Source organism: Stegostoma tigrinum, chromosome 29 (assembly GCF_030684315.1).
Source record: "Stegostoma tigrinum isolate sSteTig4 chromosome 29, sSteTig4.hap1, whole genome shotgun sequence".
NCBI classification, from domain to species: domain Eukaryota; kingdom Metazoa; phylum Chordata; class Chondrichthyes; order Orectolobiformes; family Stegostomatidae; genus Stegostoma; species Stegostoma tigrinum.
In genome coordinates, this window is record NC_081382.1 from 8,216,164 (window position 1) to 8,232,798 (window position 16,635).

At 43.4% G+C, this 16,635-nt stretch overlaps 1 protein-coding gene across 7 annotated transcripts in view; it reads left to right on the forward strand.

The window, feature by feature from the left end:
* abca2 (ATP-binding cassette, sub-family A (ABC1), member 2) overlaps positions 1 to 16,635 on the forward strand; it is a 508,939-nt gene that overhangs the window by 366,023 nt on the left and 126,281 nt on the right. For all 7 annotated transcript variants that reach the window (XM_059638365.1, XM_059638369.1, XM_059638363.1 and 4 more), the window contains 3 exons: positions 4,199 to 4,363; positions 12,860 to 13,040; positions 14,323 to 14,535. In XM_059638365.1, the coding sequence (XP_059494348.1) occupies positions 4,199 to 4,363; positions 12,860 to 13,040; positions 14,323 to 14,535 (559 nt within the window). The remainder of the gene's footprint in view (positions 1 to 4,198; positions 4,364 to 12,859; positions 13,041 to 14,322; positions 14,536 to 16,635) is intronic.

A 16,635-nucleotide genomic window follows, 5' to 3' on the forward strand; every position in this document is an offset into this window, starting at 1 on the left:
CATACTGAAAAGGGTGTTGATGGATTGAGCTTTCTTGAAATTTAAAACCTCTCAGCACTTCAGTTGCCTTCAATTAGCTCTATTTGCGGTGGTATATCTGCGATGTACTTGGCTGTAATTAAAGATTGTCAACAAGGTGTAGAGATGGATGAACACAGCAGGAAAGCTGACATTTTGGGTCTGGACCCTTCTTCAGAAATGGGGGAGGGGAAGGGGATTCTGAAATAAATAGGGAGAAAAGGGCAGGTGGATAGAAGATGGATAAAGGAGAAGACAGGTGGAGAGGAAACAGACAGGTCAAGGAGGCAGCGTTGAAGCCAGTAAAGGTGAGTGTAGGTGGGGAGGTACAGAGGAGATAGGTCAGCCCAAGGAGGGGATGGACAGGTCAAGGAGGCAGGGTGAGGTTAGTAGGCAGGAGATGGGGGTGGGGCTTTAGGTGGGAGGAGAGGATAGGTGGGAAGAAGGACAGGTTAAGGAGGTGGGTATGAGCTAGGCTGGTTTTGGGATGCTGCCGGGGGAGGGGAGATTTTGAAGCTGGTGAAGTCCACATTGATACCATTGGGCTGCGGAGTTCTCAAGCGAAATATGAGATGCTGTTCCAGCAACCTTCGGGTGGCATCGTTGTGGCTCTGCAGGAGGCCCAGGATGGACATGTTGCCTAAGGAGTGAGAGGGGGAGTTGAAATGGTTCGTGATTTGGAGGTGCAGTTGTTTGGTGCAAATCGAGCGTAGGTGTTCTGCAAAGCCCTTAACTTTCCCATATTTGGGTGGTTTGCGAGGAATGCCAAGAAACTCTGAAGTGCCAGTACAGGTTTCTAACGCTGCATTTTTATTTAAGATTTGAGTGCTGGCACTCTTATTTCATAAATCACTGCATTCAACCTGCTTATCTGTCAGGCACACTTTTATGGATGTTCCTGAGATTGCACACAGGTGCAAAAAAATTTGTAACTGAGCGGCTGGGGAATTGACTTGAAATTCAGTCCAGTCTGAATGAAACAAACAGTTTATAATCAGCCAGACAGTTCGACAGAAAATCTCATGTGTGAGGTGTTTCCATCTCAGCGTATCTTCTCAGACACTTCTCCAGTCCCTGATGCTGTAACATAATTATTTTCACCCACATCGTATCTTCTCAGACACTTCTCCAGTCTCTGATGCTGTAACATAATTATTTTCACCATCTTGGGTGATGTGACATGACAGTGATGACAATTTAATGAAGCTAATTGAAATCTTGTCTTTCTAGCTGCAAGGATGATGCGATGATGCTAGTGGTAATATCACTGGACTGGCTCACCGGACCCAAAACATTAACTCTGACTTTTTTTCTTCACAGGTGCTGCCAGACCTACTGAGCTTTTTCAGCAGCTTCTGTTCTTGTTGTAATCTGGCGGCTCTGGCTAGTGCTGTAGAGAAATGGGTTGAAATTCCATCATGGCAGATGGCAGAATTTCAGTTCAATTACGTATTAGGAGAAGTGATGGCCTAATGGTATTGTCACTGGACGATTAATCCAGAACCCCAAGATAACAGAACCAGAGGACACAGTTTAAAAATAAGGGGTAGGCCATTTAGAACAGAGTTGAGGAAAAACCTCTTCACCCAGAGAGTGGTGAATATATGGAATGCATTGCCCCAGAAGGCAGTGGAGGCCAAGTCTCTGGATACTTTCAAGAAAGAGATGGATAGAGCTCTTAAAGATAGTGGAATCAAGGGTTATGGGGATAGGGCAGGAACAGGATGATTGTGGATGATCAGCCATGATCATAATGAATAGTGGTTCTGGCTTGAAGGGCCAAATGGCCTACTCCAACATCTATTGTCTATTAAATAGTTTTTATTAAAAGCCTGATCTCTCGAGTTGGCTTACAATCTCAAGATCAGTACAAGCTGCCTGTCTTTGATTCAGTAGTTTATAGTGCACTTTTTCTTTGTTGTTTTCAGCCTGTTATTGCACTTTCAATGTAATGCCAATTAACTGGTGCATCCTGTACCATGGTTTGTTTATGTAGGGTGGTAAAATTGTTCATAGAAGTTACCAAAAATGACTTGAAGTTGACTGTAATAGAATTCTTTAATAAATATATCACGTAGATTCATCAGTGCTTAGGATAATGTGAAGACAATGATCTCAGCGAGACTTTGTTTTGCTGATACCAAAATCCCATTGAGTACAAACATTACTGGTTCAGGCCTTTCTACAACTTTAGGATGTGTTTGAAGTTGTCACTGCAGTCTGCCCCAGAGCTGCCCCCTTTCGAGTTAAACTCAGATCCTCTCTGTTTGCCTAGTGAATATAAAGGAGGCCAGGAAAGCTCCCCTAGTGGGGTAATCAGCATTTACTCCTCCACCAGCACTACCAAAAGCAGATAACTGGATGTGAGTTTGCTCGCTGAGCTGGAAGGTTAGTTTTCAGACGTTTTGTCACCATCCTAGGTAATATACTCAGTGAGCCTCCGACGAAGTGCTGGTGTTATGTCCCACTTTCTATTTGGTTAGGGTTCCTTGGGTTGGTGATGTCATTTCCTGCATTGGTGATGTCATTTCCTGTTCTTTTTCTCAGGGGATGGTAGATTGATTTGGAGCCAATGTGTTTGTTGATGGAGTTCCGGTTGGAGTGCCATGCTTCTAGGAATTCTCGTGCGTGTCTCTGTTTGGCTTGCCCTAGGATGGATGTGTTGTCCCAATCAAAGTGGTGTCCTTCCTCATCTGTGTGTAAGGATACGAGTGATAGTGGGCCATGTCTTTTTGTGGCTAGTTGATGTTCATGTATCCTGGTGGCTAGCTTTCTGCCTGTTTGTCCAATGTAGTGTTTGTCACAGTTCTTGCAAGGTATTTTGTAGATGACGTTCGTTTTGTTTGTTGTCTGTATAGGGTCTTTTAAGTTCATTAGCTGCTGTTTTAGTGTGTTGGTGGGTTTGTGGGCTACCCTGATGCCAAGAGGTTGGAGTAGTCTGGCAGTCATTTCGGAAATGTCTTTGATGTAGGGGAGAGTGTTTATGGTTTCTGAGCCCGTTTTGTCTGTTTGTTTGGGTTTGTTGCTGAGAAATCGGCGGACTGTGTTCATAGGGTACCCGTTCTTTTTGAATACGCTGTATAGGTGATTTTCCTCTGCTCTGCGTAGTTCCTTTGTGCTGCAGTGTGTGGTGGCTCGTTGGAATAATGTTCCAATGCAGCTTTGTTTGTGGGTGTTGGGGTGGTTGCTCCTGTAGTTCAGTATTTGGTCCGTATGTGTTGTTTTCCTGTAGACGCTGGTTTGAAGTTCCCCATTGGCTGTTCGCTCTACTGTGACATCTAGGAATGGCAGTTTATTGTTGTTTTCCTCCTCTTTTGTGAATGTTATGCCAGTAAAGGGTATTATTGATGGACATTTCCGAAATGACTGCCAGACTACTCGGACCTCTTGGCATCAGTGTAGCCCACAAACCCACCAACACACTAAAACAGCAGCTAATGAACTTAAAAGACCCGAAACAGACAACAAATAAAACGAACGTCATCTACAAAATACCTTGCAAAGAACTGTGACAAACACTACATTGGACAAACTGGCAGGAAGCTAGCCACCAGGATACATGAACATCAACTAGCCACAAAACGACATGGCCCACTATCACTCGTATCCTTACATACAGATGAGGAAGGACACCACTTTGATTGGGACAACACATCCATCCTAGGACAAGCCAAACAGAGACATGCACGAGAATTCCTAGAAGCATGGCATTCCTACCAGAGCTCCATCAACAAACACATTGATTTGGAGCCAATCTACCGTCCCCTGAGAAAAAGAACAGGAAATAACATCACTAACACAGGAAATGACATCACCAACCCAAGGAAACCTAACCAGATAAATAGAAAGCGGGACATAACACCAGTGCTTCGTTGGAGGCTCACTGATGATGCTACCTAGAATGGTGACGAAACGTCTGAAAACGAACTTTGCAGCTCAGCGAGCAAACTCACATCCAGAACCTCAACCTAAGCTTCAAATCTTCTCAAGACTCGCTAGCAGATTAACTGGTTGCATACTCTTGTTTCTTAACCTTTTGTGTTTGTTTGTTGGCTGCTATATTTACCTTAGACAGAACGGCATGTTATTTTTATGGCTGCCAAATGTTTTGGCCTAACTAGAGAGCATTACAGATGCAATGATCTTTCATTCTTAGCATATTTACCTACTTTCTTTCCAGGGATGTATGGACTGCCCAGACCATGGTACTTTCCATTCCAAAAGTCCTATTGGCTGGGCAACGGACGAATTGAAACATGGGAATGGTCCTGGCCCTGGTCCAGAAGCAGTAGGCTCAGCATCATGGAGGATGATCAGGCTTGCGCAATGGAGAGCAGGAGGCTGGGTAAATCACTGTTTATTTTCTTTCTAGTTGCAAAGACGTTTTGTTATGGAGTCGTGTATGTTTTTCCTCTTAGTGATTTGAGATAGCTGGAAGGGTAGGTCTTTTGATTCAATGCCTTGTGTGCGCAATGTGAAGAGAACCTCTGAAATCCCTCTCTGATGAAGGGTCTAGGCCCAAAACGTCAGCTTTTGTGCTCCTGAGATGCTGCTTGGCCTGCTGTGTTCATCCAGCCTCACATTTTATTATCTTAAAACCAACATGTGTTTGGAGAGAGTGGAAATTGAGAGCCGAATGAGAACGAGATGCTCAGTAATTTAATCCAAGTAAATAAATAGATAATCGCACAAGAAGAAAAAGAAAAGGTGACATAATAATTAATACACACAAGAATAACATAACCAAAACAAATTAAAATTATCCTGATATGTATGTAGATATCCCTTTGTGGCATTAGTGTCTGTAACATTAACCTTGAGTGAGTGGGATTTTTAAACTCAGTCCTTTGACGCACACTTAATTATGCTGTGAGGTAAATGATTGGACTCTAACCACATTTATATAGACTAATAACTGATAATTAAGTTGGTGTGGGAGCAGACACATGCAGAGAATATATTACTGTGGACCAAACGGCTGTTTTTGTGCCTTCATTAATGGTGATGACATTTTGGATTTATAATGAATCTGCAGCCAAATCTTCCCAGTACCCAAGCTGCCTTCCACTGAAGTTCACAGAAAAATCGTTGAATTTCTTTTTTTTTGTTATGCTGTCAATTTAATTGATTTGGAATTTTAAAAAAATCTTGTCAATAGTATCTAAGTCATTGGAAAGCAAAACTAGAATGGTAAAAACTCAGTTTCCAATTCGCAATAGAGCCTTTTGGTGCTCCTGAGTAGAAAAATATTCACACTATAATGTTATTACTGATTTATATAAAAGGAGTCACATGATTCCAAGGTATAGTCCAACAGGTTTGTTTGAATTCAGGTGAAGTCCACCGAAGGAGCAGTGGTCTGAAAGCTTGCGATTTCAAATAAACTCTGTTTGACTGTAAACCTGGTGTCATGTGACATCTAGCTTTGTCCACCCCACTCCAACAACAACATCTCCACACCATATATAAAAGAACATTCAATCAACCTACTTAATAAAATTGAACCTCCGTTGGTCAGTGTATTCAATAAGTAACCTAAAGGTAGCTAATAGTTAATCAAGATCTGTTAGGGCGGGCAGTTTATTCAGGTTGTAGTTTGTAGGAATTTGTGGACAGCAAGTTTCTCAGATGGCGCATTTACAGAGTATGTCTGACTAAGCACTCTCTGGCTGTAAGGTTTTGAGCTGGGGCCTGAGTCAAAGACAGTCCAATAAATAATGCTGGACAAGGAATTGCTGAATAACATACCAAGGCAACACACATTTTCTTGTGATCCCAGCTGATGGTAGTACTAGACCGGTCAAATCCCAGCATGAATCCTGACTTGATTAAAATTTTAAATTTTTTACAGTTAGTTGCCTTGGTGGATAATCACTGAACGTATTCACACGAGGCTGCCTTTAACTCAAGAACACAGTTTTTATTGTACAAAAGATTATTAAAAACTCAAACAGATATATGACAGTTTAGAAAGATCGTGCATACTTTCAATCTGTTTCTCAACCATATGCTGAATAAATAGTAAACCCATAAAAGTATCACCCCTACTTCAACACTTCAATTTCTCACTTTACTGAAATTTACTAGATTTTCTCTTGGATGGCTGAGACTTCTGTGTGTCAACATGTTTTTGGTTATGCTGGCCTGAACCCCCATTCACTTCTGATGGATTAAAACTCTCTTCAGTTCTGACAACTCAAAAAACTTCCATGAACACTCTTAGTTTGGAAATTTCACAAACTAGAGCTTTTCAGTCAGGGTGAAAACTGTTCCACCGAACTGAAGTCAAACTGATCAAGTGGTTCTGGCCTCTTTTGTCTGCTCTCCTATACTTGGCAATGCAAATAATTAATCAATTAATCTTATTGGCTTTCTGCTAGGCTAATAACAGAGACACACGCTTTCCTAGAAATGATGTGTTTAGGTCACCGTTCCAAATGACTTTCTGACCACTTAACAAAATAGTCGTATTCATGGAATTTACACCACTGAAACTGAAGCAAAACTCTCTCATTACAATAATAGATATTATACTGCATTATCACAACATGAAGGCAAGACAGTTATGGCCACCAGTTGACCCAGTAAAAGAAAAGTAGAAGGTCCAGCAGACACTATCAGAAGCCAACAGATACAAAGTACATGATACCTATGGGGGTGAAGAGGACTATGAAAGGACAGTATGAATGCTAGCTAAGGCACCATGGAGCTGGAGGCCTTCCAAAGGGAGGAGGTGCAGACTAGAAAGGTTGTAATTATTTGAGAATTCTTTAAGTATGGGAAAAAATAATTTTATTTGTATTGTGAATTGCGAGTCCTGAAGGACCTATTGCCTAACATTTGCCAGTATCAAAATGGCTAGACAAGCATTTGGAAAGGAGAAGAGCCTTTTGCAGAGGGAAGACATTGGAGTTACAAAGGATATGCTGCTGCTAAATGAGTGTCAAGGTTTGTGGAGATAATTTGAAAACAAGAAGTAATGAGTAATAATCATTGCATTATTACCTAAATCGTGATAAATGGACCCTGGGGCAAACAATTTGGGAAAGTCAACAGCAGCTAAAATAAATGCCTGGGAAGGAGAGATTCTGTTTCATGGGTCACTTTTATCATGTAGTGGGACTGGAAAGAACTGTGGCACTGGGGTGTCTACACATGAACCAGGCTGCAGTTACAGTGTTTGTGGATAACAACAGAAGTAAATAAGACTTTGAACTAATAACACGGGGGAGGAAGAATGACATTTTGATAAATTATGGTAAATTAGTGTTTGGAAATATGAGCGAAAACATTTAAAAGATGAACTAAAGGAAGGACTAAGGATTGCACGAAATACTAGAGATTGGTAAAGTTATTTTGATAAAGTTTTGTTTTTATTCATTGATGAACTGTGGACACCAGTGGCTAGGCAGCATTTATTGCCCATCCCTAATTACCCAGAAAGCAGTTAAGAATCAACCGCTTTCCTGTGGGCCTGGAGTCACAGGTAGGCCAGACTGGGAAAGGATGGTAGTTTCCTTCCTTGGAGGTCATTAGTGAACCAAATGGGGTTTTGCGACAATTGACAATGGATTCACGGTCATCAGTGGACACCAAAATTCCAAGTTTTTTTTTGTATTGAATTCAAATTCCACCATCTTCCCCAGGACCTTACCTGGGTCTCTGGATTAACAGTCCCGCGGTAATACCACTAGGTCATCACCTCCCCATAAAGATAAAATAACAGTTCAAAATAAAGAGAAGGGATAAACTGTGAAACTCCTTGATAGAAGCACTGAATTAGAGAGTTCCATCTGTAACAGGATGTGTTTCCTGACATTCCCATACAGACTCAGATAGCTCACGCAGAAAGTTTTACACATGCGCACTTGGGGAAACTCTCTGCTCTCCCTACTAAAAACATGGTAGTGTCTGAGTAAAGACAAGAAACAATGAGTGAACAAGATGGAATAGTACCATTAGTGCTACTGGTGGGGGTGCTCACGTGCATTTGATATGTCCGTACAGAGAGAGCATTTCAAGATGTCAGCTGACACTTCTATTTGTAGTGAGGATATCTAAAACATTGTCCCACAGAGAACAAGGTTGGCAACCGAATATTTCAGGCTGTCACTCATTGAGGAAGCAAGGAGAGGAGCAAAACACTGTGCAGGTTTTGATAAAGAGTCATCTAGACTCGAAACATTAGCTTGCTTTCTCTCCACGAATGCTGCCTGATCCACTGTGACCTCCAGCACTTTTTGTTTCCAATACAGATTCCAGCATCTGCACTAATTTATTCCTACATTGTGAAGGGTAGCATTATTGAACAGTTCATTCAAAAACGTTGCAGAAGGAGAAGTTATAGATTAGTTAAAGGTAACATAATAGCAGAAGCATAAAAGGATGTAATCAGCAATGTGATAGACATGGGACCCAAATGAAATGATTTAAAAGACAAAAATGGGGCTGGGGGCATTCTGGCGAAGTTTGCCGATGATATGAAGATACGTGGACAGGCAGGTAGTACTGAGGAGATGGGGAAGCTGCAGAAAGATTTAGTCAGTTTAGGAGAGTGGCCCAGGAAATGGCTGATGAAATTCAATGTGAGTAAATGTGAGGTTTTGCACTTTGGAAAAAAGAATACAGGCATAGACTATTTTCTAAACGGTGAGAAAATTCGCAAAGCAGAAGTACAAAGGGGTCTGGGAGCATTGGGCCAGGATTCTCTAAAGGTTAACTTGCAGGTAGAGTCCGTAATTAAGAAAGCGAATGTAATGTTGTCGTTTATCTCAAGAGAGTTGGAATATAAAAGCAGCGATGTGCTTCTGAGGCTTTATAAAGCTCTAGTTAGGCCCCATTTAGAATACTGTGTCCAGTTTTGGGCCCCACACCTCAGGAAGGACGTACCCCCCCTGGAGCGTGTCCAGCGGAGATTCACACGGATGATCCCTGGAATGGTAGGTTTAAATTATGATGAACGGCTAAGGATCCTGGGATTGTATTCGTTAGAGTTTAGAAGGTTGAGGGGAGATCTAATAGAAACTTACAAGATAATGTATGGTTTAGAAGGGGTGGATGCTGGAAAGTTGTTTCTGTTAGGTGGGGAGACTAGGACCTGTGGGCACAGCCTTAAAATTAGAGGGGGTAGATTTAAAACTGAAATGAGGAGACCTTTCTTCAGCCAGAGAGTGGTGGAATTCATTGCCACGGATTGCAGTGGAGGCCGGGATGTTGGATGCCTTCAAGGCAGAGATCGACAAATTCTTGATCTCAGAAGGAATCGAGGGCTACGGGGAGAGTGCAGGGATGTGGAGTTGAAATGCCCATCAGCCATGATTTAAATGGCGGAGTGGACCTGATGGGCCGATTGGCCTTACTTCCACTCCTATGTCTTATGGTCTTATGGATCTGTCACCTTAATAACAGTATGCACAGAACACCAAGAGGGAGCAAGGAACTCTCAGAAGAAATGCATAGGCAGAAAAAAAACATAGTAGTAGGCATCAAACAATTTCCTGGGAGTGTTCAACTAGTCCAAATAAATAGGCGAGCATAAATAGCCAAATAATAGGAATCAATAGAAGTTTTACATGCTGTACCTTTCCGGTTCAATGTATAAGAATTATAAGCGAAGAATCTTGTGACAGCTAATGAACCAGACAGAGAGGAAATGTAACAGCAGGGGAACGTTTCAATAGTTGCAGTCACAAAAATCTGAGGTTCAAGGTTCGGATTAAGAAACTTGGACACAGTAAGGACTGCAGATGCTGGAAGCTACTTTGACCTGAGGATCGAAAAAGACGTCTGCAGGGCAAAGACTAAGGTAATATGTTGCAAATGTAACAGTTGCTGTATACCAGAGAAGGCAAATTGGGAGCAAAATGTAGAGAAGAAATAACAGTCAGGATCTTTTGAGGGATAATCTAAATTGTTTTACTTGGAATACTGGGGATTATCTCAGCTATTGTGATGGAATTTTTCAGAGTTGTTCAGACTGTGAGCAGCGTTTTCCAAACAGCTTTTTGGGGTGTGGATTGGCAGGAGGTTTCCTCAGTGAAGAGGAAGCTCGTGACAAAATAATTCCCTTTTCAGTGTTCAAGTGACAAAGCGTCAGCCAGGCAGAGAATAACTTCAAAGAAGAGCTGATACAATATGAGGCTGGATGAACACAGCAGGCCAAGCAGCATCTCAGGAGCACAAAAGCTGACGTTTCGGGCCTAGACCCTTCATCAGAGAGGGGGATGGGGTGAGGGTTCTGGAATAAATAGGGAGAGAGGGGGAGGCGGACCGAAGATGGAGAGGAAAGAAGATAGGTGGAGAGAGTATAGGTGGGGAGGTAGGGAGGGGATAGGTCAGTCCAGGGAAGACGGACAGGTCAAGGAGGTGGGATGAGGTTAGTAGGTGAATGGGGGTGCGGCTTGGGTTGGGAGGAAGGGATGGGTGAGAGGAAGAACAGGTTAGGGAGGCAGAGACAGGTTGGACTGGTTTTGGGATGCAGTGGGTGGAGGGGAAGAGCTGGGCTGGTTGTGTGGTGCAGTGGGGGGAGGGGACGAACTGGGCTGGTTTAGGGATGCGGTGGGGGAAGGGGAGATTTTGAAGCTGGTGAAGTCCACATTGATACCATTGGGCTGCAGGGTTCCCAAGCGGAATATGAGTTGCTGTTCCTGCAACCTTTGGGTGGCATCATTGTGGCAGTGCAGGAGGCCCATGATGGACATGTCATCTAAAGAATGGGAGGGGGAGTGGAAATGGTTTGCGATTGGGAGGTGCAGTTGTTTATTGCGAACTGAGCGGAGGTGTTCTGCAAAGCGGTCCCCAAGCCTCCGCTTGGTTTCCCCAATGTAGAGGAAGCCACACCGGGTACATTGGATGCAGTATACCACATTGGCAGATGTGCAAGTGAACCTCTGCTTAATGTGGAAAGTCATCTTGGGGCCTGGGATAGGGGTGAGGGAGGAGGTGTGGGGGCAAGTGTAGCATTTCCTGCGGTTGCAGGAAAGAAGAGCTGTTTGGTTATAATAGTTTGTTGAGTTAACATAGCTTGGCAGACATTCACACCCTACTGGCTGGCCAGATTGCTCGTTTATGCAGTCTTCTGCCATTTAGGTAATGCGGGTGGATTTAGAGATATGAAAAGACTTTTACAAGAGATCAACTTTTCTGAAGAAGGGCCTAGGCCTGAAACGTCAGCTTTCCTACTCCTCTGCTGCTTGGCCTGCTGTGTTCATCCAGCTTCACACCGTGTTATCTCAGATTCTCCAGCATTGGCAGTTCCTACTGTCACTCTAACAGCTGATAACCCCATTCAGTTAACAGTGCAACTCACATGTTAATCACAACACTAAGTTCTGAGTGAGATAGAAGGAGAAAAAAGTGCATTAAATTCAGTAAAAGCTCCTTAAAAACCTGCTTACCTGGAGACTAGCCCCTCTTTACTGGAAACATTCTGTTTCCTTGAGAATGCAACTTGCTGTTGTGTAAAAGACATGTATTCTGATTAAACAGATGTTATGGCGCTTTATTCCATTGAGGTGACAGCTTCAGACTAAGTGAGTTGGATGAACTGTTGGGAAATCCAACACTTTTATACATGAATTCCTCTCAGATTGTACGGTCTGATACAAGGATGATATGTACTAAAGTAGTCTGTATGCTTGGGGGAATAAAGGTATCAAGAAAACAATGGCATAGCACGGGAGGAGTAACAAATCTCTGGGACTAAGTGCAGGGTAGTCGTTTCATCAATGGCCACGTGCACTTCCCTCTTAATCTTCATACCCATTGTTTGAAACCCAATATGGGATTTTGCTCTGGTTCTACACAGTTTGTCAATGAATTTCAGGGGAATGCAAATGCACTTTCACAGCACGAGAATTAATTATTCTGACAATGCAAGGCCACAGTGTGCAATTTTTTTTTTCCTTTAGAATTTGTATTGGGGAAGACTAGTGGTATTATCACTGGACTGTTAATCCAGGGACCCACGTATTGTTCTTGGGACTCTGGTTCGAATCCTGCCACAGCAGATAGTGGAATTTGAATCGAATAAAGATCTAGAATTAAGAGTCCAGTGATGAACGTGAATCCATTGTCACTGGTTCTCTCCTGTCCTTCAGGGAAGGAAACTGCCATCCTTATCTGGTCTGGCCTACATGTGACTGCAGGCTCACAGCAATGTGATTGACGCTTAACTGCCCTCTGGCAATTAGGGATGGGCAATAGATACTAGCCAGGGCAATGACATTGTGAATGAATTTAAAATAACTTAAGAATCAGTACCTAGATCTTTGTACATAAGATGGCAGCATAAGTGACAACTTGTAAACTTTTCACTGTACCCGTTTGAGTACATGACGATAAAAGTAATTCTAATTCTACGTTAAAAACTGAAAGAACTGCAGATGCTCTAAGTCAGCATCTGTGAAGAGAAATCAGACTTAACGCTTCAGTGTTGAGGAAGTGTCACTGAACCCAAAAATTTGAGTCTGATTTCTCTTTACAGATGCTGCCAAATCTGCTGAGCTTTTCCAGCAACTTCTGTTTTTGTCTCTGATCCTACATTCCTGTCCCGCTTCGATGCACAGAGACTTTGTCTTGGTACCTACTGCTTAGTTGTCTAAAAAACAAAATGAGTAGGGAGACATATGAGACAGATTATTTCATTATGTCCTCGTTGTTGACTGTTTATTTGACACTGGTTAGTTTGCTAGACGTTCATGTTTAATGTGATCATTTATGGGAGACTGATGATTGTCCTGCAATTATTAAATGATTCTCAATTAATCATATTCATTAGTGATAACATTACATGCACAATCTTCGCCATGCTGACCGAACCTCCCATCCTACCTTCTTACAGAGGAAACTCGTGGAATAGAGGAAGAACCGAGCCATTTGCCCCTAGTGGTGTGCATTGACAAGCTGACCAAAGTCTACAAGACAGGAAAGAAGCTGGCCTTGAACAAGCTAAGCCTCAACTTGCATGAGAACCAGGTGGTGTCGTTCCTGGGACACAATGGTGCTGGCAAAACCACAACAATGTGAGTTCCAGGATATTAAAGTGTGGAGCTGGATGAACACAGCAGGCCACGCAGCATCTCAGGAGCACAAAAGCTGACATTTCGGGCCTAGACGCTTCATCAGAGAGGGGGTTGGGGAGAGGGTTCTGGAATAAATAGGGAGAGAGGGGGAGGCGGACCGAAGATGGAGAGTATAGGTGGGGAGGGAGGGAGGGGATAGGTCAGTCCAGGGAAGACAGACAGGTCAAGGAGGTGGGATGAGGTGGTAGGTCGGAAATGGAGGTGTGGCTTGAGGTGGGAGGAAGGGATGGGTGAGAGGAAGAACAGGTTAGGGAGGCAGAGACAGGCTGGGCTGGTTTTGGGATGCAGTGGGGGGAGGGGAAGAACTGGGCTGGTTTTGGGATGCGGTGGGGGAAGGGGAGATTTTGAAGCTGGTGAAGTCCACATTGATACCATTGGGCTGCAGGGTTCCCAAGCGGAATATGAGTTGCTGTTCCTGCAACCTTCGGGTGGATTCATTGTGGCACTGCAGGAGGCCCATGACGGACATGTCATCTAAAGAATGGGAGGGGGAGTGGAAATGATTTGCGACTGGGAGGTGCAGTTGTTTATTGTGAACGGAGCGGAGGTGTTCTGCAAAGCGGTCCCCAAGCCTCCGCTTGGTTTCCCCAATGTAGAGGAAGCCACACCGGCTACAATGGATACAGTATACCACATTGGCAGATGTGCAGGTGAACTTCTGCTTAATATGGAAAGTCATCTTGGGGCCTGGGATAGGGGTGAGGGAGGTGGTGTGGGGGCAAGTGTAGCATTTCCTGCGGTTTCAGGGGAAGGTGCCGGGTGTGGTGGGGTTGGAGGGGAGTGTGGAGCGGACAAGGGAGTCATGGAGAGAGTGGTCTCTCCGGAAAGCAGACAAGGGTGGGGATGGAAAATGTGAGTTCCAGGCTCTTTTTAAAAAAAATCGCTTTTATTATTTCCCCAAAAGGGTAGTTACTCTGTGGTCAAAACAGTGCAGTCACAGAAACTTGCAGCCAAACTTGCACGAGGGATCATTCAAAATTAATCCACGCCAGGTTGGTGATAAAGAGGTTGAGAGCGCGTTTGGGCAAAACATTGCAGTGCTCCCTGCTGACTTTGGAATTGCATCTGAAGTAGTTGAATGGACGTCGGGTGTTTTGGTGGTTTCTAATCGATGTGGCGCTTTCAAGCCAGGAATAAATATGTTAGAAGCCAAGTAAAAACAGGCCAATAAAATACGTGGAGACTTTCACGTTGAACTGCTTGGTGCATTGCTATTTTCCAGGTCTATTTTGACAGGACTGTTCCCACCCACTGCTGGCTCAGCTACAATTTATGGGCATGACATTCGAACAGAAATGGATGAAATCCGGAAGAACTTGGGGATGTGCCCTCAACACAATGTTCTGTTTGACAAACTGACAGTCGAGGAGCATCTCTGGTTTTACTCCCGTTTAAAGGGGATGGCTGAGGATGAGATTCGCAAAGAAATGGACAAGTAAGTTTTACTGATTGTTTCAACCGAGACAGGCAGAGTGCACTGCCTTTCTACTTGCACTGTCCTGCAGGCCACAAAATTAATTCAGGTGTTCTACTAAGTTACTGATGTGGTTAATCATATGCCTTCTCTTCGTCAAGTTTAAAATGGAAAAAAGAATCACAATCCACGTTTCTGTTCACTAGTATAAAATTGTCATCTGGTCATTAGAACTTGTATATTACTGAAAAAAGGCAGTGTTCTGCTGACACCTACAACTGTGGGAAACTGCGTGTCCGCCAATCCCGAAATGTGAGAAAACACAATTCCAGGTTCCTTACATCATTGAGTAAAAATTCCAGGAGATTGGCAGTGATGAAGGGTGAACACATTGGGAAGAAAGCACAGGAGGCTCTCTCTGGTAAGTGTGTGGCAACTTGACTTCTAGGACCCAAGGGCACAGCCTCAGAGTGATGGGATGACCCTTTAGGACCAAGATGAGGAGGAATTTCTTCCAAAAGCAGCTGGTGAATCTGTGGAACCCATCACTGCAGAAGACGGTGGGGGAAAAGTCATTGAGTGTCTTTAAGTCAGATAGATGTAGGTTCTCAAAAAATGAAAGAATCATGGATGCTGTAAATCAGAAACAAAAAACAGAAGTTGCTGGGAAAGCACGGCAGGTCTGGCAGCATCTGTGAAGAGAAATCAGAGTTAACATTTTGGGTCTGGTGACCCTGAGGAAGGATCACCAGACCCAAGATGTCGGTTCTTGAATGGTAAAGGGATAAAAGGTTACAGGGAAAAGGCAGGAGAATGGTGTGGTTTCATGGTGGAACAGACCCGAAGTGCCGAATGGTCTAATTCTACTCCTACATGTCATGGCATCTGTCCCTTCTTGCCGCAGGCCCCGCCCCACTCCTGTTCATGACCCCCTTGCCCTGTCCTCAGCCACATTACCCTGTCGTCCTCATCCCCCATTTAAATACCTGAATCTGAACCCATTTTGATGCACGTGTGTGCATTTGAAGCAGTGCATAACACACATGTACTGTTGTCAGTGAACACAGCCCTGAAGCGAATAGTTGATTTTGTTGAAACTTTTTGTCATTCCCTCATCAGCTGAATTCACAAGAATGCCAATGTAAAGGGAAAGCAATGTATGTTATACAAGAAGAAAATGCTGGTTGGTTGGAAAGTGAACCTTGGTTGGGAGAGATGTTCCAGTGGAGAATGTGCCTGAATGCAGCACATGGAACATGTGTATGCATTGTGCATCTTTCACCTCAACAAAATAGGCTTCAGCCATTCCCTGGTTCGTTTTTCAGGTTAACGCCTCAGTGATCAGTGCTAACTTGCCTGATTTAAGAGAGTTTAACTGTTAACTGTCAGCCGTCATCTAAATGGTGCAATCAGCACGGCAGAGCCTCTACCAATCAGAAGCCAGTCAGCAGTGTCTCAAGCAATATATACTGGTAGTTCTCTTGTAATGCAATAGTTGCGTTTTTGAGTGACCTCGCGCTATGGAAAATCATGCTATAGAAAGTCACCATGGAAAATCATGTGATAGGGAAATCACTATAGCTAGACAGCAGAAAGTTCACGTTGTCCAAAAAGTGTTCACGATTCATCAATTGCATTACAGCCAATTTGCATTAACGAAACACTCATTGTAGCAGAACTATGATGAAGGGTCTAGGCCCGAAGCGTCAATTTTTGTGCTCCTGAGATGCTGCTTGGCCTGCTGTGTTCATCCAGCTCCACACTTTGTTGTCTTGGATTCTCCAGCATCTGCAGTTCCCATTACCTCTCAGAACTATTTGAACATTGTCTTCACTTTGCTTTAGCTTTTGTATTGAATTGTCTAAATGGGTACTAGATGTAAAGCTTTCACAATTTTTGCTCCAGCACTAAGCCGAAAATGATTGGATAAGTTTTGTTTTTACAGTAAGTTAATGAAGATGACAAGCTTGTTAATGCACTTAGTTTGTCATGTGAAAGTATAACTGTTTACTCTTTAAATAACCTAAAATACGCACAAACCAGATAAGGAAGAAAATAACGGATTTCTCACTGCTTTGGCTTAAAGCCATTTTGGCCAATACATCTTAGTTTTTGATGGCA